This window comes from Nannobrachium achirus (assembly GCF_963921795.1).
Source record: "Nannobrachium achirus genome assembly, chromosome: 12".
Lineage (NCBI taxonomy): Eukaryota > Metazoa > Chordata > Actinopteri > Myctophiformes > Myctophidae > Nannobrachium > Nannobrachium achirus.
The window spans coordinates 19,290,940-19,315,983 of NC_137832.1; the positions used below are offsets into that span (position 1 = coordinate 19,290,940).

Sequence of the window (25,044 nt, forward strand, 5' to 3'; positions counted from 1 at the left end):
TCATTGACTGCCAAGGCCCGAGTTTCCCGAGTTATTACAGTAGTCCCAGGCTGCCACAGCCCGAGTTTCCCGAGTTGGAAGCCATTTTGATTTTTTTTTTGATTTTTTTTTTCAAAAACATTTTTTATAAAAAAAAAATCTAAAAAAGCCTCAAATGTATTAGGCATGATCGCAATTGCGAAATTGCATGTTTAGCCCCATAACAGAACACATCTTTCAAAATGTCAAAAATGGCTGTTTTGTCTGACTTTGAAGGCTTGTATCTCATGAATGCCTGAACGGATTTCCAAGCGGATTTTTTTGTTTGAAAGCTGTTAAAAAGTACTACACATATGGTGCATGATCTAGGCATGGGCGTGCACGATCCGTGCACTAAAAATTGATCCGTGCACTAGAAATTTAGGAAGGTGGCAGTGTTTGTTTTGTCTGACTTTGAAGGCTTCTATCTCATAAATGCCTAAACGGATTTCCAAGCGGATTTTTTTGTTTGAAAGCTGTTAAAAAGTACTACACATATGGTGCATATATGGTGCATGGGCGTGCACGATCCGTGCACTAAAAATTGATCCGTGCACTAGAAATTTAGGAACGTGGCATCCTGGTACTTGGCGGCCATCTTGACAAGGGCATTCAATGAGTTAACAAGATGCAAACTGGATTCGCAGACCCAAAAGCACTCAAAGAATATAAAGGAGGAGAGGGTGTAAAATCAATTTACTTTAAAAATGTTTACAAAAGGTTTTAGGAGACTTTTTTTTTAATTGGAAAAAGAATGCAATGTCCTGTTTTTAATGTTATATCTTGCACTGATCTCATTTGTTTGGATTCGTTTATGTGCCATTTAAAGGAGTAGTTCACCCCCAAAATGACTTTTTTTCTATTGATTACTCATGCCATGGAGACTTGAGTTTAATAATATATTTTATTTTGTATTTGTCGCATTCCTAAGACAAAAACTTGATTACAATAAATTTACCCCCATTGATTCTGGATGGGGACCCGAATGCATTTGGGTCCCCATCCGGAATCAATGGTGGTACATTTACTATAATTCATTTTTTGTCTTAGGAATGCGACAAATACAAAAAGATATTATTGAACTCTCCATGGCATGAGTAATCAATAGAAAAAAAGTTCATTTTGGGGGTGAACTACTCCTTTAAGCATGACTTTGAGACCTGTTTTACATGCAATGCAAGTTAGGGTGGTCATCTTGTATTACATCATGGCAAGGTTAACTAACTACACAAACCAAAACTCTGGGAGTTACATCATTAACTACACAAAACAAAACCATTTTGCTTTGAAATAGACAATGCTTAATGATCTTAATAGACATTTGACCCAGTCGGCCAATAATCTCTAATTCTCTATAGGCTTAAGTCTTAAGAGAGCCACCTATCAACCAACAATACCAGACATAAAGAAAGGTTTAAGTGCTGAGGAGGTACAATTACTGCGCTGAAACGCCTTTATTGACAGTGGCAGGGAGTTGGCCCCATGCTATCAACAAAACACACACACACACACACACACACACACACACACACACACACACACACACACACACACACACACACACACACACACACACACACACACACACACACACACACACACACACACACACACACACACACACACACACACACACACACACACACACACACACACAAACAATACGGATGATGAAACAGGCCTATCTAGCCAACGAGGTCCAGTAACAGTGATTTAGAGCCATTGAGAGGCAGACTTTTCCCTTAATAACATTAGTAAAGGCCAGCTTGCCTCAGACGAGGACAGGAAGGGTGCGCCAGGGAAACGACAGAACAATGAGCGGATGAATGGAAGGATGAAGGAGAGAAAGGGCTGATCACCGAGGGGGATTGACTGACAATCTGACACATGGTAGGAGGAAGTGCCTGGAACCCAAGCCTTGGAAAGTTCTGCACGATAACGGAGTTGATCTCAGATCATGAAGCATTCGTGGCCCACAGAAAGAGTTCAACTCTTGTTTTTTTGAAAAACAAAATAACATCCTTAAAATACAGTATTTGCAAAGCTGATGGCGGGTCAAACTTAATGGTGAGCTCAAATTGCATTTCTGCATTCAAAGGTCGAAACTTGGCCAATCTTGATATGAAGAAATCATTTAGTTCAATGATTTAATAGACACCAAATGCTCATGCAAGTTGTGTAAAAAAAAATGTAATGCTCAAATGGGGGATGGAAACACTTGCTGAACAGGTTTTGACGTAGAAAGCATTTAACCCAAATGACTATCAATTTTGCAGTTTATAGCTTAATATTTTGCATTATAATTAGCCTAATATTATTACTAAGTAGGCCTGACATACTTATTATTCTTAAGTAGTAAATGGTTAATGTAAATGGTGCATTTAAATAGCACGTTTTTAATCTTTTCATCTAAAGTGCTTTACATAGATTGTGTATTACATTCACCCATTGACACACACATTCATACACCGATGGCGGAGGAAACCTTGCAGGGCACCAGACTATTAGCGTCTTGCTCAAGAACACTTCGATGTTAACTCTAGGGGAGCCCAGGATCGAACTGGGAACCCCATGGTTCCCATCCGACCGCTCTACCGGCCACTCTACCCTGGAGCCACTGCCGCCCCAAGCCAAGGGTTTAATAACAAAAAGCATTTCCGAATGCATATGTAGCCCATATTTCAACTGTAGTCTATACCAAATAATACATTCAGATGATACAATTAAGCTAATGAATACTGTACTTTAGTGGACACGTTCTATGAAAACAAGCACTGAGGCTATCCTTACGCCCACCGGTGTCCACGTTATCCTCGCATTAAAAGGTAGCATCAAGTAGCATCATAAATAAGTATGCAACTTGTCGTTGAACGCCTGATTGAAAGAGAGCCCCTGCACAGCTAGAAGACTTGCAGCCCAATGGCCTGACCAGGCAGGTACAGGCTGTGTAAAAGTGATTTTTTTGTGTAGCCTAATAGAACTCAAAAAAGAATACATGTCCAATAATGTGAATATCACAGGCTAAATAGCACCACACACTGCTTATTTCATGAACTATCACCCAATATTTGCATTTCGTTTTTTCTGACTTTCTGAAAATTTGCTTAATATTTTTGAAAAGTTTTATGGAAACAGAGTGAACCCAGGCCAGGTCCTTTTCCAACAGTGAAATGGAGAGTAATTTGTGTGAAAAGGGAAACAGTGTACTGTGACACACCTAACAGATGGTCCTACATGGAAGCAGAGCACAGTGTGAACAGCTACTTTTATACGTATAATGAGTGTGTTTCTGTGTTTTACATGATGTCCACGGTATTCCAGACACCATCTCACTCATGAGCTCAGGTTCATATGAATACCTTCAATTTCATGTCACTGATATCCCTTCCAATACAGAGAATGTTCTGGGTACTAAGAGGGAAAACTAAATTAAAGTTTAAAGTTGTTGAAGGTTCCTCTGTATGCCTCAGTATCTTGGTTTTTACAGTTAGAAATCCATGATGATATGGACAAAATCAAATATCACAATGTTTGTCATGATAATAGTGATACTTGTGATGATAATACACATTTTCTTTTCATATTTAAAAACATTCTACAAGGGGCTGTGTAACCTTGTACATAGGTTATTTTAACGATTTCTGACATTTATGGTCAATTTATGAAAGCATAAAAAAGCCACAAGTGATAAACAAGGAAAAGACAACACTTATGCCATGGCACAAAAATATCCTAGAGATATTCAAAACACCCGCTCCCATGAGCACTGTAATCTCAAAACAACAACTGGGCATTCCAGCCCCATGTCAGAGAGGCTTACAATAAGACTAATTTGAAAACGAGACATTGTTGTTCTTTTCTTATATAAGAGGAACATACAGACTTTAGCCTCAGAGCTGTACAACGCTGCCTGGAATGTAAAGTAGAACAGAAAGAATGTTAGAATGTCTAAAAACCTGACTTGGCTTAAGAACTAAGAGGCAAGAAGACAACCGATCCCTGATGCGATGCTGACTACCGGGACGTACAAAGAGACATAGGGCTACCGTGGTGAGCCGCATATACTGTAGTTAAGGAGTAGAATTTCAGGAAGTAGGGTTAGTAGCCTGTCAACTAGAAATGATCTAGACCAGTGTTTCACAAACACTGAGTTGGGACCATTTGTAAGTCGAAAAAATAATTTCTTGCAAGCAAATATCTCTTTTATTCGTAAAATTTTAAAAATAATTAAAATTAAATATGTTTGGTAAAGAATGTAAAAGAAAAATAGAAACAAATTAAGAAAATCAAGGAATTGAAAATCCAAGGAAGTGAAAATAGCAGATCTACAAGATTACAACGTGGAGACGTAAAATGTGTCGGACAAGCAGTTGTCCAGAATGTAGCTCTGCTATTTTCGCTATTCATCGTACGACAAAGTATACAGGCCTTAAAGGGATAAATAAGAGATACAAATAGTGAAAACAGACAACCCATTTCTACTCTTTCACATCTCCCATATCAAGGTCTCACCCTCGGTGCAAAAGGGTGAAATATTCATGCCGATTGCTTGAGAAAAATAATGATCTGTGATAACACAACACGCATCTCTGACGAGTGACGACAAACTGCAGCACAGTCAGAGCTTAAGTCAGTCTTTCAAACAACCTCATCATCCCAATGTTAAACACAAAAAGAACAGGTAATCCCCGCTGCTCAATGTTTATTTGATTTATTGCGACAGTGGGAAACCTGAGATGGACTCACAGGACAGACGGTTCAATGTGAGAGAAACATGGTCGTCCAGTTGCTTAACCTTTACTCAACCTCAGACCACACAATCACACCCCAATCTTCAGATGCATTGCAAAGGGCAGAGCTCAGTTCCAGTTTCTCATCCTGCTCTCCCAGTTCTTGTCCCCATCAATGGACACGCAACTACATTTTCTAATGACTGTTGAAAATGCATCCTGTTCAGGGGTCATCGCCATGCTGGCTTGTTGTCGAGGTGGATATTTTTGTCCAAATTAAAATGTTGCCATGGACATACAAAACGAGAAGACAATAATATTACCAGAAACACATAAAGAGATAGGCCCAGGGTTCCCACACATTTTTTACCAATTACTTTCCAAAACTTTTCCAGAATATTTAACCCGATTTCCAGGATTATATAACAATAATTCAGCTCAATAACAAGTCACTTACTCCTATGCAGCAATGCCCAAAGACAGGTAGTGTATTGCCAGTGGTTCTCAACCTTTTCAGGCTGTGACCCCCGAAATAATCATATTTTAACTGGGGACCCGGCACCCTGACGAGCACTACGTGTTGAGGAATTTTGTACAACACGTTTCTATTGTGAAAATAGCAGATCTACATGCTCACAACGCGAGGCGTTGTGAGCATGTAGATCGGCTATTTTCACAATTTCTGCCTCTAATATTTGACAATTTGGCCAATGTTTAATTTGTCATTTCAGAGGTTATTACAAAATCAATAACCAAAAACAATGCATAGCTATTTTTTTCCAGGACCTCCCAGGACCCTTGATCAATTCCAAAACTTTTCCAGTACTGGAAAAATATGTTTCTAATTTCAAAATATTTCCAGGAATTTCATGACCGTGGGAACCCTGTAGCCCTGAATGACCATAACAGGTCTGTAGACACTCAGTGTCATGGGGGTCCTCGCAAATAAAACATTTGAGAACCACAAGTACTAGTGGACTCCCAATATGCCATAGTGTCGTAGTAAATAAGTGTCATCTACATCAGTGTTTCTCAACCACTGTGGACCCTTTGGTGTGCCCCTGAGAAGGGTCAAGTGTGCCCCTTGAAACTGCATGAAAGCCAGTATTGTATTTATCATTTTAAAAATGATTTAAACTAGTGAAAACAGCCGATCTACAAGCACACAACGCCTCGCGGTGCGAGGCGTTGTGTGCTTGTAGATCTGCTGTTTTCACTACTGTTGTGCAACAGCCTTGTATGACGAAGCAGGGCTTTACTTTGCGAAGAAACGTACACATTTAAAACTTGGGAGATACAAGGTTTCTTCCTGACAGTGACGATATTTAAACCTCCGTATTACGTTGGTGTGCCCATGGATTCTTGGGACATGAAAAGTGTGCCCATGCAGAAAAAAAGGTTGAGAAACACTGATCTACATACATATTCTGAAGAAAACCTGGAGACTTTCAGTAATTGGGTCTTATGATGAAAATGAGAAAAGTATAATGGTGTGTCAAAAAAAGGAAACCTAGAATTTGCCACGGACAAAAACCAAGTCTTTCCACGGACACAGTTGTCCGTGTACGGACATGTTGATGACCCCTGGTCCTGTTGAACAAGCCTCAACATAAATGATGACCTCACTGATGCCTCTAAATTATTTTGAGTTCCCTAATCATTTTGAGTTGTGACTAGGGATGGGACGATACGCGATATTATCGTTTATCGTGATAAAAAAACACTCACGATAATCGCATCGTGGAAATGTAATATATCATGATATCGTCCTCCGTCATGCACTGGGATCAATTCACCTTTTATTTGCCGAGCTGCATATCCGGTACCACTTAAAGTTTTAAACCCTCTATATAATTGGTTATAATATACGTACTTGATACAGTCTTTTTTCACTCTTTCAAATGTCTTTGCCAAAAAATAGCCGATCAATAAGCATCACAACGCGTCATGTTGCGACGCGTTGTGAGCTTGTAGATCTGCTATTTTTCGGGAAACGTTCCGCCCCAGGATAATGGATTTTGATTATCGCGATAATATCGTAAATCATGACTTCTTTGGTCACAATAATTGTGACACGAAATGTTCATATCGTTCCCTTCCCTAGTTGCGACTCCTGAAGTGCTTTCAGAGACACTGTGTTGTCTAAACACAAGATTAATCCATTCAGAACGGGTACACCTTATTGTGTATCATTATTCTATGCTTTATCTATTGAAAAATAGCAGATATACAAGCTCACAGCGCGGCACCGAGTGCCGCGCTGCGAGCTTGTAGATCTGCTATTTTTTTTAAATCGTGAAAATTAGAATTTTGACCCGATTCTATAACTGTCTTTTGAATCCTTCTAAGGTTTTTTGAAAAACCTATGTTTCTATGACAGCAATCTGGCCAGCCACCGTCAAAGAAAAGGTCCTTTTCACATAACTGGAGCTCAGTTGGTCTGTTCTTGAGAGACTACTGTGTCAGTGGTTCTCAAACCTTTTCATGTGAAGGACCCCCAAAATGATATGTATTTGGCCACGGACCCCCATCTCAAAATATTTAGTTCCAGGGACCACCCAGAAGCAAAATTTGAGTTACAAACGTTCGCTTTGAAAATACATATATATTGAAAGATTTGCTCGCATTTTCACGACTTTTTCAAAAATAGCAGATCTACAAGCTCGCAGCGCGGCACTCGGTGCCGCGCTGTGAGCTTGTATATCTGCTATTTTTCCACTGGTTAAAGCTTTCAATAATTCTAGGCCTGAATAGGTTAATGTTTTCCTGCGTTTGACCTGCTTCTTGTGTTCCTGCTGCATCACTGTTCCTACTGCATTACTGGTGGCCTCGGGCAAGGCCACACGGTGACCTTAGAAACCTGTATTGCAGCAGCTTGGCTGAGCAAAGACAAGTATGACAGATCAGCCGTGAATGATAGCATGAGAGGGATGGGTGCTGAAAGGAATAAAGATGGATGGGACACAGCAGGGGGCTGGCAGACACCACAACAACATATCAGTCTCAAAGAACATAACAAGAATCACACAGATATACTGTATGCCCTTGACGTGGCCCATGATGATGGATGGGTTATTAAATGTAGGCCTAGAATTATCGAATGCTTTAACCAGTGAAAAATAGCAGATATACAAGCTCACAGCGCGCTGCGAGCTTGTAGATCTGCTATTTTTGAAAAAGTCGTGAAAATGTGTGCAAATCTTTGACTATATGTATTTTCAAAGCGAACATTTGTAACTAAAAATTTGCTTCTGGGGTGGTCCCTGGAACTAGATATTTTGAGATGGGGTCCGTTGCCAAATACATATAATTTTGGAGGTCCTTCACATGAAAAGGTTTGTCTCATAGTAGTCTCTCAAGAACAGACTAACTGAGCTCCAGCTAAGTGAAAAGGACCTTTTCTTTGACGATGGCTGGCCAGATTGCTGACATAGAAACATAGTTTTTTTTTCAAAAAGTCTTAGAAGGATTCAAAAGACACTTATAGAATCAGGTCAAAATTCTAAATTTCACGATTTTTCAAAAATAGCAGATCTACAAGCTAGTGCCGCGCTGTGAGCTTGTATTCTATTTTTCAAAAGTTAAAGCATAAAATAATGATGCACAATAATGTGTACCCGTTCTGAATGGGTTAATGATGAAGGGAGAGGGACAGTAAAAATGCATGGTTGTGTACTGTGTGCGTGTCTTATATGAGAATGTATTATTTCTAATTGTCTATATCACTAGAATAATACATGAAAATGTAGTATTGGCTTTGAATAGTACACTGAATGCCAACATAGCATGATGTCATGACATTAAAATGATACAACTTGACCTTTTGCCCTTTTCCCTCCAAAGGAGAGACATGGCAAATGATTTGAATAATGGTATAATCATTTTTGTGCAATGACCCTAAACTAATGGTATAAGTGGATACTGTTGAGCAATAAATTATAAACATAGTATAAAGTATGGGCCAATAGATAAAGATTAGTTAAAGGAATTGGGGAGAAAGCAAGATTAATATTGCACATCACTAGTGTGCGTGTGCGTGTGCGTGTGTGTGTGTGTGTGTGTGTCTCTTACAGCTACAGGGGTGTTGGGTGCAGTGGTTCGCCTGCGTAGTGACAGGCGCTGCTGGCTGCGCAGTGAGAACCTTCGGAAGGACTCCCTGCTACGCGACGCAAGAGAACGCAGAGAGTTGGTCCTCTTGAATCCTCCGGTGCCGTCCTCTCCCCTGCCGCCCCTTTCTACGGCACTGGACACCAGGCTGAGCGCCCCCTGCAGGGAGCGGCGCACATTGCCCATCCACCCAGACACCTGCGAGTGGGCCACTGATAGCTTATCCCCCAGGTACTCCATTACAGAACAGTAGCACTTGAGCCCTCTGTGTAAATATAGAGTCTTGCTGGTAAACCCGTAATGCTATGTTCCACAGCCTTCCAGACTAATGATGAATGATCCAAGGCGCTCGGATCTCTGCAGAGGTCTGCCTTCAGAGAGGTGTCAATCCAACACTGGCACGCAGGGTATTGGTGTACCCTGTACCATGGCACGTGCCACTACAATGTCACACAAATGTCACAAAGATTAATTCCCCAAAGTGAAGGAAGTGATAGTGGTGGTTCCTGTTGTATGCTGAAAAGCAGTGTAGTTTGGTTGTTGGTAGCAGGACAACAACAACGCGTCTCAGCCAGTCAGATGATGGTGGTGATGGTGTCTGCAGCTTGTGCGTGCAACACTGCAGCAAACAGAAACACCAGCCAGGCGTGTATTTAGTATTAAAGGTCCTTTGCCTTCATTCAGTTTAACTTCCACTCAGGTTCTGTGAATGGGCCTTTCTGCAGGCCAGTCTCAAATGAGCCGTAGGATTCCATTTGTGGCTCATCACCTTCAAGGCTCCACGGCACACGGTCAGGTCATAAGTGAACTGTGATGCGTACTTCTATTTTAACGCACAAGGGGAATGAAATGCTTTGCCATATGCTAAACCAACTGGACAGGGGGCACGCAAGTGTTGCGTAAGGCTGCTCTACTACACTTCCAAACTCCTGCAATGACTCCCCAAAGGCATCTCAATCTATTTTCCTCTGGCATAATACTATAGTGGAAACAGGGGCAGCAATATAATAGCTATAGAAACTATGTAAAATAATATAACATCCTGACATAGCACTCACTTGAAATACAAGATTGTGACGTACATTTAAGGCACCCCCTTTCATCGTACACTTGCCGATGCAAATGATAACCATAAGATAAACACAGTCGGTAATGCTAGCTCGCCCCTTCGCCGACACTCCAGGTGTGAGCTCAACTGTCCTGTCCAACTCCCTCAAAACAAACTACTCTGTCTTCACACATGGCAACGCAAACCTGAGAGGTGTGTTTCCAATGCTGGTGTCACTCTTGCTGAAAACACGTCCACCGTGAACCCAGAAAGACAACGATTTCCAACGTAGACACATCTCTACGGAGCGAGGGACGTAATGTTGCTCTTCTGGTCAAAAACACGTGAGGGCCAACGGGGCAGGGACATCAGGAAAACCGCTGTGGTCATTCGTATTCCCCGAGTGAGCGCAGAGCAGCGGCGGCAGAGACGACCGGAGCAGGCAGGAAGGGCGAACGCAGCGATCAGAGAGAGAATGATGAAGACGGAGGAGGAGGGGGATAGAATGTTGTCCCATTGCCCTCTCCTGCAGGTACGGGCAGGTAGAAGAAAAATGCGTCAGGCTCCTCGCGCCGTGCCCTGTAGCACTACAGGACTCGCTATCAAGGAGAAACTGGGTGAGAGGGAGAGAGGGAGGGGAGAGTAGAGTCACAGAGAGGGGAGGGGAGGGTGGGTGTAGTGGAAGGGGAGTAGGAGAGCAGGGAAGGGGCATGTGGATTCAGAGAGAGAAAGGGAGGGAGGACTAGCGAAAAGGAGGGGAGTGTGAATGGATGGGAGTGTGAATCAGAAACAGAAAAAGAAAGAGGAGGAGAGAGGAGAGCAGTGAGGGAATGGGAGGGATCTGATTCAGTGCGGGGGGGTGGCAAGGGGTGATATATTATGTTCTGCGGTGCTCCGTCGCTCCTGCCCATTTCTGTTGCAGTGTGACAATTATCACAGTCATAAAAACAACCAGCACTGACTGCCGAGTCCCAGAGGGGTGCAGCAACATACCAAGTAATAGGTACACAGATAACGAATGCTGATGCCGTCACATCGATGTAGACCAAAAGAGACACAAAGATAGAGAGAGAGGGAGAGGGGGAAGCGTGAAAGGGGGTTCTAAAATAAATTGTGAGAATAAAAGAATGATCAGGAACAACTTCATAGGGTCAACATCCAATACAGATGACATACATAAGAGGCAGAGAGACAGAATGGGGTGAGAGAGAGAGAGAGAGAGTGTGTGTGTGTGTGTGTGTGTGTGTGTGTGTGTGTGTGTGTGTGTGTGTGTGTGTGTGTGTGTGTGTGTGTGTGTGTGTGTGTGTGTGTGTGTGTGTGTGTGTGTTTTAGGGATCATGCACTGGGATCAATTCACCTTTTATTTGCCAAGCTTCATATCCGGTACCATTTAAACCTTCTATAATTGGTAAAAGGTACTTATAATATACATACTATCAAATATCTTTGCCAAAAATAGCAGATCTACAAGCTCACAACGCGTTGCATCGCGACACGTTGCGAGCTTGTAGATCTGCTGTTTTTTGGCAAATGTTCCACCGCAGGGTAATGGATTTTGATTATCGCGATAATATCGTAAATCGCGATGTCTTTTGTCACAATAATCGTGATATGACATTTTCATATCGTCCCATCCCTAGTGTGTGTGAGAGAGAGAGAGAGAGAGAGAGAGAGAGAGAGAGAGAGAGAGAGAGAGAGAGAGAGAGAGAGAGAGAGAGAGGAAAGAGTTGTGTAATAGGAAAAAAGACAGGTGTGGCTGCATGAGTGTACTGGGATTGTGTACTTGCCAACCAGTCTGTCAGCACAACGAGAGCGCACACACGGCTATAACAAGCAAATCACAACACTTGGGAGAGTTTGCTTAAACAAATCTCACACTCTGACTCATGCAAACAGCAGAGCAGGCCACGGAAGCCTGGGTCTACAGCGTGATTTATACTTCCTTGTATGATTGTATCGCACACCGAAAATACCCGATCTATAAGCTCATAACTTATCGCTGATGTGATGCGTTGTGAGCTTATAGATCTGCTATATAATACACTTAAGAGTGTGGCCTTGCTGAAAATAGCTGATGGCAATAAAAATGTGCAGAAACTATGTTATTTTTGTTGAATGACACAGTCATAGGCATAAACGAGGCCCAAAACTACCTTGTTACACTACTCTCACTTACCAAAGTCTTTGAACTGCCAACATTCAAGGAGGACAACAATAGCAAACCCAGATGAATTTCAAAGAAAACCCCCAAAACAAAACCCTATTCTCAGAGCAAACTGGGGCATTCAGTAGTGACATTGAGTGAAGCTACAGCGCTGTCCAAATACGCCACCTGGTGGCAGTCTGGATAGCATTTCTAAGGAACACTGCACTAAAAGCAACCAATCAATTCTCTCTCGTAAAAAAAGGTTCTCATTTCCCAGCATAGCTCTCAAACACCCAACACTTGTTTTCCTCGGGAATAAAATGGCTGCCTCCGTGTCATTCATTTGGAAGTGCATGGTAAGGCAAGCATTCTAACACGGAAACACATACAAAGACAGCGAACAATAAAGAAAAACTAAAAACTAAAAAAGTGACGTGTTTGTTTTTATTGTCCTGTCTGTAATGGCTATAATTATTCATCCACATAATAGACTGACTATTAAGGAGCTATAATATCATTTATAAGTTAATAAACTTAACTGATGTCAGAGCGTGACATCATTCTGTGCTGAGAAATGACTCATGGCAACTGAACATCACTTCCTCAACTCTGATGAAGTCACTCAGACTGCGACCACACCAAGCTTCCCAACGAGCAACTAGCCACAGCTATAAAGCATATACAGAATACAGGCTACAGATATAAACCACTAATAGCAAAGTACTAACTCTACTATAGATTAGAAATGATAGTACTTACATATAATAATCACTGAATACATCTTGTAACTTACCCATAGGCAGCGTGGTGTCAGACAACAACACAGCATAAAGAACATGGCTCTCAGTTCAGTGCCCAGCTCAGCTCAGCTCTGGGTCCCTTACCAGCCCCAGCAACCTCAGCCTTCCTGTCTTGTCTCAATTATGTGATCATACAAGGATGATGTCATATAAAGCTCTGGAAAAGATTAACTCCAAATGTTTCTTAAATTAGCATCTCTGCTTGCATGGAACCCATTCCATGCCAGTCTGTTGTTGATTTCCAGCATGAAAACACTTAGACTTTGGGGATCACCTGAATTTTATTGAGGAAAGTTATAAAACAATGCTCTTTTCAAGACTATCTTCTTGCAATAGGACTAGCTAGATCACGAAAACAGCACCAGTAGTACATGGCTGCATTAGTTTAACATTTAATATTGATTGCTGAACTCTTAAAGGGATATTTCACTTTAAAAGAAAAAACATTTGGTCATTTTATTGTCTAATCAGCCCCAGACAGTTTTTAAGTTACTTGATTCAGTATTTAGATATTTGGTATTCATTTCTATTCATTTTTTTTTAAATAATCTTTACCCCACTATTTTTTAACCCATTTTTTCACCCAGTGCCAATTGCCTGTAAACTGTAATCCTGGGCTCTGCTCACCCTCTGCTGCGCCTGGGGAGACAACGGATTGACCTCATGCTTCCTTCTATGCATGAGTAATCCAAGTTGCTTCTTTTCACCTGACGGGGGGGATTTCCCCGGTTTGGACGTAGCGCGTGGAAGGAACACGTTATTCCAACCAGTTCCTTTCCCCTCTATCAGGCGCCAGGGGGAGGCATTATAGAGACCAGGATTACTGCATGTTTTTGTGAGGGTATCTACCCTAGGAGACACAGGGAGAACATGCAAACTCCACACAGAAAGGCCCTATCGCCAACCCCACCTAGGGTGTGGTCGCTGATGACACGGAGGAGGGAACACGTCCCCAGCGCCCACAGCTTCCCCCGGTGGGAATCGGACCCTGGAGGGTGGAGGGGTCCCCAGCAAACATAACATTTCAATTTCTTCTGTTAGCAATACTGATATTTGGTAAAGAACTGTAATTATGACCAATATTTTTACATTTTATTTTGTGCTTGAATATGCAGAATTTTACAATTTTAAAAGTAATCATGCAGCTTTTAAAAATAACTTTATATACTGTACCGACATTAAAATTGTAGATGGCATGCATATGCATTAGCCAAACTAGTAAAATTGCTGACAATGAACACATCTGTGAATCACTGAAGCAATAGTCATCCTATTGTGTGTCTAAACTGAGCCCAAAATAGATTTGAACAGAAATTGTAGAGCCAGAGCGTGAGTCCCTAGAATAGTAAACAAGAGTAAAACTTCACATAACTAGGTTAAATGACAAGTCATGACAGACCCAGCACACACCACTAGATGGCAATAGTGTCCATAAATATAAAGCTACTTATGAAGATACTTATCTAACAGGGCATTCCCAAACTTACAGTATGCATCTGCATTGGGCAGTTACCTTTGAGCTATTATCATAGCCAAAATACATAATTAGTCTCATAGCCAAGGTTAGCAGTTCACTCTCAGTCACTGGGATACTGACAGACTGGGAACTATAACTGTACCCATGTCAGTTTGGCAATTGTTTTTCTTTAAATGTAGAAATACAGTAACGTTAAAGTAAGCCCACAAGGACGTATCAATGTCATAACAACAGCGGTACTCGAGTCAAGATTTCAGGCGATATTAAAAGAGGAACACAGAAGTAGTAATAAGTAAAAAAGGGAAAAACATTTTTTTTCTGATCTGTAAAACTATCACCTAGTCCTAGACACACCTGTGAGCGTACATATCAAATGGTTTTCAGCACAGGCTCTTCCTCAAACACAAGGACAAGAAATGCACAAGCGTTACGCGTCTGCCTGGTCACGGAGAAGCCACACACCATTAAAAACGCTTCACTTCACAGCATTCCCGAGCCCTGCGTGTCAGTAGGGTGCCGTCAAGTGAGCAGTCTGTCTGACCATGGAATTCATCAGTCATTTGACTAATACAATCCTAAATTGCAGGCCTGAGAAAATAGTTGACATCCAGTTCCCTGTTTGTGTGTGTGTGTACACGTGTAGGTGACCGTGTGAGGCCGTGCCTTTAACGTGACTCATCAGCTCATTACTGCGAACGCTCCCCTCTGCCGTCAACTGTCCTCTTCTAATGAACGACTTAACAGCAGTCAACAGACTGCATTCCTGTTACGCCTAATGTCTTTCGTCGTCTCACACACAGACAAGGTTACATGCGCAGCCAAGCAAGTTCACATTCACACAAAACACACATATACAAATATGTTGACAGGCCATCATGTGTGTCTCAGGCTAGTTGACGCACTATGTTCTCACTGTGTCTTTTTGACCGTGTCGTATGCATGCATATTATACACACACAAGCACACACAGTCAATTACACAACCACTTGGAACACACACACACACACACACACACGCACACGCACACTCAAGGACAAAACCACAAGTTGACACACAGACCTCCCTCCCCTACGTCAGGTTAATCTGTCAGAACAATCCAAACGTAAACACCGACTAGAATAAAAGACTCTCTGCCAGCCGTTACACTGAGGCATCTCTGTTTTTTTTTGAGCGGTGGTCACACCGTCTCCATAGCGTGGCCGTGTGTGTCTGTCTGTCTGTCTGTCTGTCTGTCTGTCTGTATGTAGCCTCTGGTGTAGCCTGAGTACCCTGGGTGACCAGAGAGGTGCTGTTGAGTCTAGCCTGCCCTGAGCATCAACTGCAATACACACACACACACACACACACACACACACACTCACACACACACACACACAGGCAGCCACCACCGCTCAGTTCACACGGGTGTGATTTTTAATCTCTTCCAGTTTGGGGGCTTTCCTGGAACAATGTTCGGTGCTGGGAAAGAAAGGGAAAAAATCAAAACTCAGCAGAAACAGCCTGAAGGACTGACTCACCCAAGTCTGCTGGTCCCTCTCCCTGTGGGCACTGCGACTCCTCATCCTGGAGAGGCTGCCCTCCATAGCGCTCTCTGATGGCATCGAACGACGAGACACACTGCGAGACCGCATCCTGTTCAGTTCCTGATGGGCATGCATGCAAAGGATTAGAGTCACATTCTCCAGTGCATTTTATTATTTATTTTTCCCCCCCCTGCCTTGCTCTTCACTTCCCATCATTTACAGTAAGTATCTTCTACACCAGGGGTTCCCAAACTTTTTTTGTCTCAGGGCACCCCATGAATATTGTTTTAATCCGAGGCACCCTTACATTATAATTCTCACTCCCAGCACCTTATATTTATAGCGTATCGTCATTGTCGGGTGGAAACCTTGTATGTCCAAAACCGTTCGTTTTGTATTTATCATCTACACTAGTGAAAACAGCCGATCTACAAGCACACAACGCCTCGCGATGCGAGGCGTTGTGTGCTTGTAGATCGGCTATTTTCACTAGTTTTGTGCGACAGTCTTGTAAGATGAAGCAGGGACGTACACATTTGAAACTTGGAGATACAAGGTTTTTGCCCGACAAGTGACGATATTTTAGTGATTATGTTGCAAAGAAAACGTTTAGATAAAAGCCATTTTGGTTAGAACTGACTGAAAATAACTTTGTACTTCAAGTTTAAAATGATACTAAATAATTTTTTTCAAGTGTCCAAATATTATCAAATGATTTCGTGGCACCCCCCTGGACTGCTGTCGCGGCACCCCAGGGTGCCCCGTCACCCACTTTGAAAACCCCTGTTCTTCACACACATTCACTCTGTCTCACCTGGGATCCCTGAGATCTCCTCTGGCCCCGGGCATTACCGCTGCGGCCCTTAAGCTCCGATTCCTTGGGGGCCCTCACCAGCTCCATAGGATTGCTGTTGCTAAATGGAGCTCTGCCTGGCGAGCCAGCTCTGCTTGGGTCCCTACTTGCATGTGGTGGCTCATCGGCCAAGGCAGACCACCGCCTTTCTGGGGTCTGAAGTCTCTCCTCATGCTTGAGAAGGAGCTGCTCCAGGCTGGGTTTGTTGGCAGGCTTCTTGGGCGGCTCGGGTGCGGCCACAGGTCTGTCCACAGACATCTCACCGGGATTCAGCTCCCACGGGTCCTGGGAGGACAGGCGCGACCTCACCGCTACAGCCTCTGGTGCCGCCTTGTTGCCCCTCTCAGGGGTGGGGGGCAGGACTTTAACCCCACCGCTTGCATCAACATCCTGAATACCAGCAACGGGGAACACTTCTCTACTGGGAGAGTGCTGAGTCTGTGATGTGAAAGAATCGATGTCAAGATGGACAGGTTTGTAGGGTTCATCTGTTCTGGGAGAGGGCAGTTTCCAGCGAGTGGCGGGGTCACCGTGGTGAGACGAGGCTTTGGAACGCTGGTCCTCCTTGAGGACAGAGTCTAGATCCAGTACTTTTGGTCTGAGAGGAGATGGGTCCGCCCGCTCTTGCTCCTCTCTTCTCTGCTTCTCTTTTATTCGTTGTCTCTCTGCCTCCTGCTGTTTGGCCACCTGTCTCATCTTCTCCGCCTCTTCCCTCACCATTCTCTCTCTGAGTCTATGCTTCTCGAGCTCCGCAAGCTGCATTCTCTCCTTCTCTGCCTTTTGTTGCTTTTGTTTTTCAAACTCCAGCAGCTGTCTCCTCTCCATCTCTTTGAGCCTCTCCAACTCCTCCTTCTGCCGTCTTTCCTTCTCCAGCTCCCTCATCTTCTGGTTCTCCATCTCTCGCCTCTCGAAGTCTAGCTTCTTCTGTCTCTCCAAGTCCCTTTGCCTCTGTCTCTCCAGCTCTCTCAGCTGCTCCTTCTCCAACTCCTTCACTCGCTCCTGTTCTGCCTCCCTCATTTTCTCAGCTTCCATTTGCAGGGCCACCAGCCTCAGTTTGTCTGCCTCCTCCTTTTCCATCTTCTCCTCGAGTCTCTGCTTCTCCAGCTCCTGCTGTCGATGCTCCATTTCCATCTTCTGACGCTCAAACTCCTGGAGCTGTCTCCTCTCCATCTCCTTGACCCTCTCTAGCGCCTCTAACCTCTGTCTCTCTTTTTGCATTTCCAACAGCTGTCTCTCCTTGTCCAGCTTGCGTTGTCTCTCCACCTCTCTATTTTTCTCTTTCTCTAGCTCTCGCTGTCTCTCTTTCTCCATCTCTCTCTGTCTCTCTTTCTCCAGCTCTCGCCGTCTCTCTTTCTCCAGCTCTCGCTGTCTCTCTATCTCTCGCTGTCTTTCTTTTTCCATCTCTCGCTGTCTCTCTTTCTCCATCTCTCGCTGTTTCTCTTTCTCCATCTCTCGCAGTCTATCTTTCTCCAGCTCTTGCTGCCTCTCTAGCTCTCGCTGGGTCTCTTTCTCCATTTCTCGCTGTCTGTCCAGCTCTCTTCTCTCTCTCTCAGCCTCCCGCTGTCGCTCCCTTTCTAATTCCCACTGCCTCTCTTTCTCAAGCTGTTGTCTCTCCTTCTCTAGTTGTCGTTGTCTCTCGCTCTCCTGCTCTCTCTGTCTCTCCCTTTCTAGTTCCTGCTGTCTTCGTGTCTCCATCTCCAACAGCTTCTGTCTTTCCAAATCACGCTGTCTCTCTTTTTCGAGTTGCAGTTGTCTCTCCTTCTCTAGTTGTCGCAGTCTTTCGTTCTCCTGCTCTCTCCGTCTCTCTCTTTCTACTTCCTGTTGTCTTCGTGTCTCCATCTCCAACAGCTTCTGTCTTTCCAAATCACGCTGTCTCTCTTTCTCTAGTTGTAGTTGTCTCTCCTTCTCCATTTGTAGTTGTCTCTCCTTCTCTTGTTGTCGTAGTCTCTCGTTCTCCTGCTCTCTCCGTCTCTCTCTTTCTACTTCCTGTTGTCTACGTGTCTCCATCTCCAACAGCTTCTGTCTTTCCAAATCACGCTGTCTCTCTTTCTCGAGTTGCAGTTGTCTCTCCTTCTCTAGTTGCAGTTGTCTCTCTCTCTCCAAATCCTGCCGTTTTTCTTTTTCAATCTCTATCTGCTTCTGTCTTTCCAATTCCCACTGTCTGTCTTTCTCTAACTGCTGTGTTCTCTCCAGCTCTCGCTGTCTTTCTTTTTCTATCTCCAAATTCTTCCGTCTTTCCAGTTCCATTTGCTTTTCCTTCTCATACTCCTTTTGTCTTTGTCTTTCAAACTCTCTCTGCCTTTCCCTCTCCTTCATTCGTGCGAATTCTAAATGTTTCTGTCTCTCAATGTCCACCTGTCTCTGTTTTTCCCTCTCCAGTTCTTTCTTCTCTCTCTGCCTGTCAGTTTCACTCCTCGGGTCTCTTTGCTTCTCTACTTCCATCGCTTCTCCTGCGGTGTGCTTGTCCCGCACTGAGCCTCGCTCTGTTTCTGACACTTGGCTCCTCTCCATTGGCTCCTCAACTTGATAGGGAATTTGAAGGCTTTTTCCAAAAGCCTCTTCTAGCGAAGAGTTCCTTCTGAACGGAACGATTTTCCCCTGAGAACCCCATTGTCCTGATCTCACAGAGACGTCGTCAAAGGGCCCCGGGGTGTTCCCTGCATCTGCAGGGGAAGCTGGTTCTTGTATCTGGCCAGTCAGAGCAAAGTAGGTGGCCCTGGGTTTAGGTTGCTCATCTACTTCCAGCATTTTTAGTCGTTTAGGGGCTGCTGCAGCTTCCTCCCTCTCCGCATCCCTCTGTCTTTCAGCCTCTCTTTGCCTCTCCAAAGCCAGCTGTCTCTCCTTTTCCAATTCCCTTTGCCTCCCTTTCTCCATGTCCACCTCCTGCTCTGGGCCAGAAGCATCCCACTTTGGCAGAGCTCCGACCCTCAGGTATCGAGGAGGCTGCTGACCAGGTGTTGGAGCCAGACCGGTGTCTCCTTGAACCGGAGGAGTCCTGTCCACTGCTGGAGGCCTGTTCCCTTCTGAGCGCCTAGAAGAACGTAGAGTCATGGCTTTATCCTCTAAATAAGCAGAGGGGACACTCTCACTCACCGCCCTGCTCCCCTCCACAGCCGGCACCGTGTCAAAGGAATGCATGACACGCATGGGGCTTGAAGGAGAGACAGGCTCTCTGTAGGTGGCAGTGACCAGGGTTCCATCATCCTTGTTATCTATCTGTTCGATTGACGGACTGCTGAGTAGTGCATCTCCCTTGGCTTTAGGCAGGTCATCGTCCAACACCTGTACGCTGTGCCTTTCCACAACGTTCTCAAAGAGGGAAGCTCGCACCGTTTGTACCTCGCTGCCAGATTCACGTTCTTTGGATACACTGCCCATGGACTGTCCCTCATCAGATGTCCCAGCCACAGGAGAAGAGGATGTGGCTGTGAGCTGCTCTTGTGCTCTTATGTTGTCCTCCGTCATCTTTGTTTGGTCACTGGAGCTGGCAGCTGATGCTTCAATCTAAGAAAATTCAGAGATTCAGAGCTTGTTTTTTTGGGGCTACAGTAAGGTGAAACCATTACCATTTTGATACTGTGTATTGACTATCTGTCAAATGGGAATAACTCTACATAAGAAAACAAAATGTTATAGATAACTTCAGTCTGAGCACTTGAGATTGTACTACTTGACTACAAATCTTGTCTGAGTATCTGAAAAGTGCCCATATCATATTCCCCTTTGGGATTTGATGTGCACTTGACTTGAGGTTTGATTGTTATTCCAATTGAAAACTATATGAAACATAAGATCCATGTCAACCCAAAGGACAATCTATGACGACATTTCACAAAACTGATTACCAATACGGTCATTGTGTTTCTGATCATACAGCAAAAACAAGAGTAAAAACTTGTGATTTAACTCCGACTCAGACGTTGTTAACTGTTTTACATTTTAGATCATGTCAAATTCACATATGTGGAGATTTTCCATATCCAGTCTTCATATTTACTTTAGTATGGCAAAACAGGAAAGACGAAAACACAAGGGAAACAACTGACAACTTCATTGTAGAAACAATATCCCATTCCTCATTGTTGGCCCCATAACAGTGGGTGTGGTGCTGGAGCATGTAATCAAAGCCTCTCCACGTTGACCTTTTCTCAGTGATCTCTCCACAGCCATGTTTCATAACCTAACACAGCCACCAGAGATGACAAATATATGCCTGCTGTCTTAGGTTTCACAGCTTTGTACCTCTACTCTACAACACCAATCTTCTTTTCACAGCAATGGCCCATTTCCCCCCGAGAACTTCCCCTCCCGGAAAAATGAAGTCAGACATTGATCCATTACGTGGTGTCGTGATCCAACTTTCCTTTTCTCTCTCTCTTTTTTTTAAGTTATACGTCACTGACCATTCACTATCACTACATGAGCTTATATTACAATGACAAGACATACTGTGAGTCATATTTGAATTTGACTTGTTACATCCTATTTCTCTTTAAAGATCTTGCGAACATACTGTAGTGCATATTTTATGATTATTTCTTAATTATTTGATATAGTGAAAATAGCCGATCTACAATCTCACAATGCCTTGGAGCTTGTAGACGTGCCATTCTGACAACTTTTTGTCTGACACTCTTGACTTGTATGATGAAGTAGGGCAGCAATTTACATAATTTATTTCAAATGTGGAGATATGAGGTTTCTGCCCGACGGCAATGATATATTGGTTTGTGTTTATGTAGGCTATAAGACCAGAAACATGCAGCTAATCCCCAATTATTAACCCATTTAGAACGGGTACACATTATCGTGTATCATTATTTTATGCTTTAACTATTGAAAAATAGCAGATATACAAGCTCACAGCGCGGCACTCGAGCTTGTAGATCTGCCATTTTTGAAAAATCGTGAAAATTAGAATTTTGACCCGATTCTATTTTTTGAAAAAACTGTATTTCTATGTCAGCAATCTGGCCAGCCATCGTCAAAGAAAGGGTCCTTTTCACTCAACTGGAGCTCAGTTAGTCTGTTCTTGAGAGACTACTATGTCCGTGGTTCTCAAACCTTTTCATGTGAAGGACCCCCAAACTGAGATGTATTTGGCCACGGACCCCCCATCTCAAAATATTTAGTTCCAGGGACCACCCAGAAGCAAAATTTGAGATACAAAATGTTCGCTTTGATAATACATACCGGTATATTCAACGATTTGCACATTTTTTTTAAAAATAGCAGATCTACAAGCTCGCAGCGCTGTGAGCTTGTATATCTGCTATTTTTCACTGGTTAAAACATTCAATAATTCTAGGCCTAAAAGCATTCTACCTCACTGACTCAGCAAGGTCGTCATGTTAACTAATTTGCCTGCTGCACTCCCGAGTTTGCAACCAAACAAGCAAATCTCCTACATCTGCCTTACCCTGCTCTGAGGATCACTGGCACTGTCATGGTGGTCTGTCGCCTCGATGGGCGAGGGACTGCCAAGGTCTGTGGACCTCTCAGGGGTAAACCTGAAGAAGACAAAACATACATCACACAAGGCATAACATGATGACATCAAATTAACTCCTTGGAGAACCAAGAAATAGACAAAAATATGAGCATTAAGAAGACCAGTAAGACTCCCTAATCGGGAGATAGGCGACCGTCACGTCGCATACACAAACTTTAGAAGGCAATCGTAGCTAATCAGGAGGGAATATGGGAAATAGGACAGAGCCATGTTGATGACATGACTTTAGAGATACTGTGTGTGCACCGCTTAGCGTGATTTTAGGACAAAATCTGTAGGAGTAGTGTCCAAAAATGTGTTTAGCAAAAATCTGCCTGATGGTGGCGCTAGAAGAGGGCCATGTGTGAAATCAGGGGTGGAGGTTGTGATTTGCCAGCCAAGGAGTGTGTGTGCAAAGTTTGGCATGGATAGGGGCAACGGTGGCGGAGATAAGAGTAGGGGCAAAAGTGTGACGTGATGTGGCGGACAGACGGAGGGACTGACGGATAGCCGGTGGAGCTTTTCATAGTAACTTGCGACCTGGCGGTCGACACAAAAAAAGGAGTAGCTTTTTACCTTTTGGTTAGGTCAAGGGGCAATGGGCGAGGCCTTGGTGTCGGTTTCACAACAGGGTTCTGAGTTGGTGGAGTATCCACTGTCAGCTGCCTGATTCGCTGCTTGACACCTGCCACGGGTACCTCGGCCTCAGGGATCGGCTGCACTGGAGAGCGGGGTTCTGGCCCTTGGCCTGTGACACCCATCACGGGAGAGGAGGAATCGAGGAGGAGGCTTATTCGTCTCTTGATGCTACTGCCTCCGCTCTTTTCCTCAACTTTCTCTGCCCCTTCTTTTCCCCTTTCGTTCCCTGGGTCCGATACGGCAGGTTTGGCTGCCCCGCCATCTGAACCTGGAGGTATGAACAGGGTCATCTCAGGGGCTTTCTCCCTCTCCCTCCTCCGCAGCGGTGCCCCTTCTTCCGGAGTGTTCTCCTTGCTGTCCGTGTTGGGGGGTTTGCGATGCAGCGAAAGACCGATGGACTCAAACCTGGAGGTGAGGTCTGCGGATAGGGGCCGTCTTACGGCCCAGGGAGGGGATGGTGCAGACGATTCAGTCTGTGTCGGGGAGGGGAGGAAAATGGCTGAAACAGGCCTCGGCCTGGAGCCCTTAGACTGGGGTCGCAGGGCAACGGCCGACGTCACCTTTTTCTCTTCCTCCTTCATCACCTTGTCCGCTTGCCCTATCTGACTCAGGAAGTCCATGGACTTTGCTCTGCTCATGGCAGATACTCCTAGCCTTCTACCAGACCCCATGTCCTTCTCTGCCTCTTTTTTAGTGCTACCGGACCACTCTGCTGCAGGGGGCTTTGTGGAGCTCCTCAAAAAGGACCCCCCAACAGCGATGGGTTTCTGTCGCTCAGCTGGCTTAGGAGGAGTGGGTTTGCTGGAGTCCCCGACGGGGAGAGGGGGTGCGGGTTTAAACGGCTGTGCCACAGGTTTGGTCGTTTGCCCAGTGTTCAGCTTGGGGGAAGGTTTAAAGGAGGTAGGGGCAGGACGGCTGGAGCTGGTCGACACTGGCCTGGGTTTACTGGCGACACCTTCGTTTGGTTGCGGTGGTTTTGGAGTGCTCGGAGGGTCAGGTTTGTAACTCAGGGGTCGGGTGGACTCGGGCCGCGGCTTGGGATGAGGCTTAGGGGCGAGTATGGGGCGAATGGTGGGGTTTTTCTCCACGGCAAAAGGCTTGGGAGTGAGCCGTGGCTTGGGGCTAGGGGCAGGTTTACTGGGCTCAGCAGGGATGATGCGGGATCCGTGGATGCTGGAAGGGCCCTCGGTGAGGCTCTTGTTGCTGGAGTCAGTCAACGGACTGAGGTGCAGGCGCCCTCCCACGCCTGTCCTTCCCACCTCCCCAGTCTGCACCTCCACCTGAGCAGCCATGCTCTTCAATAGCACCTATATGGGGAGGAGGAGATAGAGATATGGATGCTGCTGTGGAGGGGTGAAAAAATATATACATCTCACACACATTATCCCATTTACTTATTAATTTCCAAAACTTTTCCAGAATATTTAACCTTATTTCCAGGACTATATAAAAATAATTCAGCTCAATAACAGGTCGCTTACTCCTATGCGCAATGCCCAAAGACAGGTAGTGTATGCCAGTGGTTCTCAACCTTTTCAGGCCGTGACCCCCGAAATAATCATGTTTTAACTGGGGACCCAGCACCCTGGCAAGCACTAGTTAAGGAATTTTGTATAACACTGTTCTATTGCGAAAATAGCCGATCTACATGCTCACAACGCCTCGCAACACAATTTCTGCCTCTAATATTTGACAATTTGGCCCATGTTTAATTTGCCATTTCAGAGGTATTACCAAAATCAATAACCAAAGACAATGCATAGCTAATTTTTCCAGGACCTTCCAGGACCCTTGATAAATTCCAAAACTTTTCCAGTACTGGAAAAATATTGTTCTAATTTCAAAATATTTCCAGGAATTTCATGACCATGGGAACCCTGCATTTAGGATGGGAACCACTTTTTGTAACTATACCTTTCAAGACGTGAACCCCCCCTCACGTCTAAATGGGTAAAACTATGGTTAGTTTCAACCTTGCATTAGAGGAGAGGTTCAAATGAGTGCCGATATCTCTAGATAACAGCATGACGAATAAATCTACCTTGTTTACCTTCCTTGTAGCCCAGCAACAGCCTGTTCCACCTGTACTAACATCGTAGTATTCATTTTTCTAAAGAAAATGAATACTGTCAGCTGCCTATAATTATTACTACGCTCTTAGTTTCAGTTCAAATAGAAAAACGAGGCCCGCTGCAATGATGATCCACAACCT

The 25,044-nt window shown here is 44.3% G+C and overlaps 2 protein-coding genes across 2 annotated transcripts in view; one reads left to right on the plus strand and one right to left on the minus strand.

Moving 5' to 3' along the window:
• LOC308296273 (RNA-binding protein Musashi homolog 1-like) overlaps positions 1–25,044 on the plus strand; it is a gene marked incomplete at both ends in the record, with an annotated part of 340,664 nt that overhangs the window by 117,868 nt on the left and 197,752 nt on the right. The gene's annotated exons all lie outside the window — the stretch shown is intronic.
• Positions 1–25,044, minus strand: part of LOC308295196 (uncharacterized protein) — a 47,141-nt gene that overhangs the window by 16,533 nt on the left and 5,564 nt on the right. Inside the window, exons 3-6 of the mRNA XM_080738194.1 lie at positions 22,770–24,139; positions 22,122–22,212; positions 16,664–20,206; positions 15,844–15,969 (exon numbers count right to left, since the gene is read on the minus strand). Coding sequence (XP_080594320.1) covers positions 15,844–15,969; positions 16,664–20,206; positions 22,122–22,212; positions 22,770–24,124 — 5,115 coding nt within the window. The 5' untranslated portion in view covers positions 24,125–24,139. The remainder of the gene's footprint in view (positions 1–15,843; positions 15,970–16,663; positions 20,207–22,121; positions 22,213–22,769; positions 24,140–25,044) is intronic.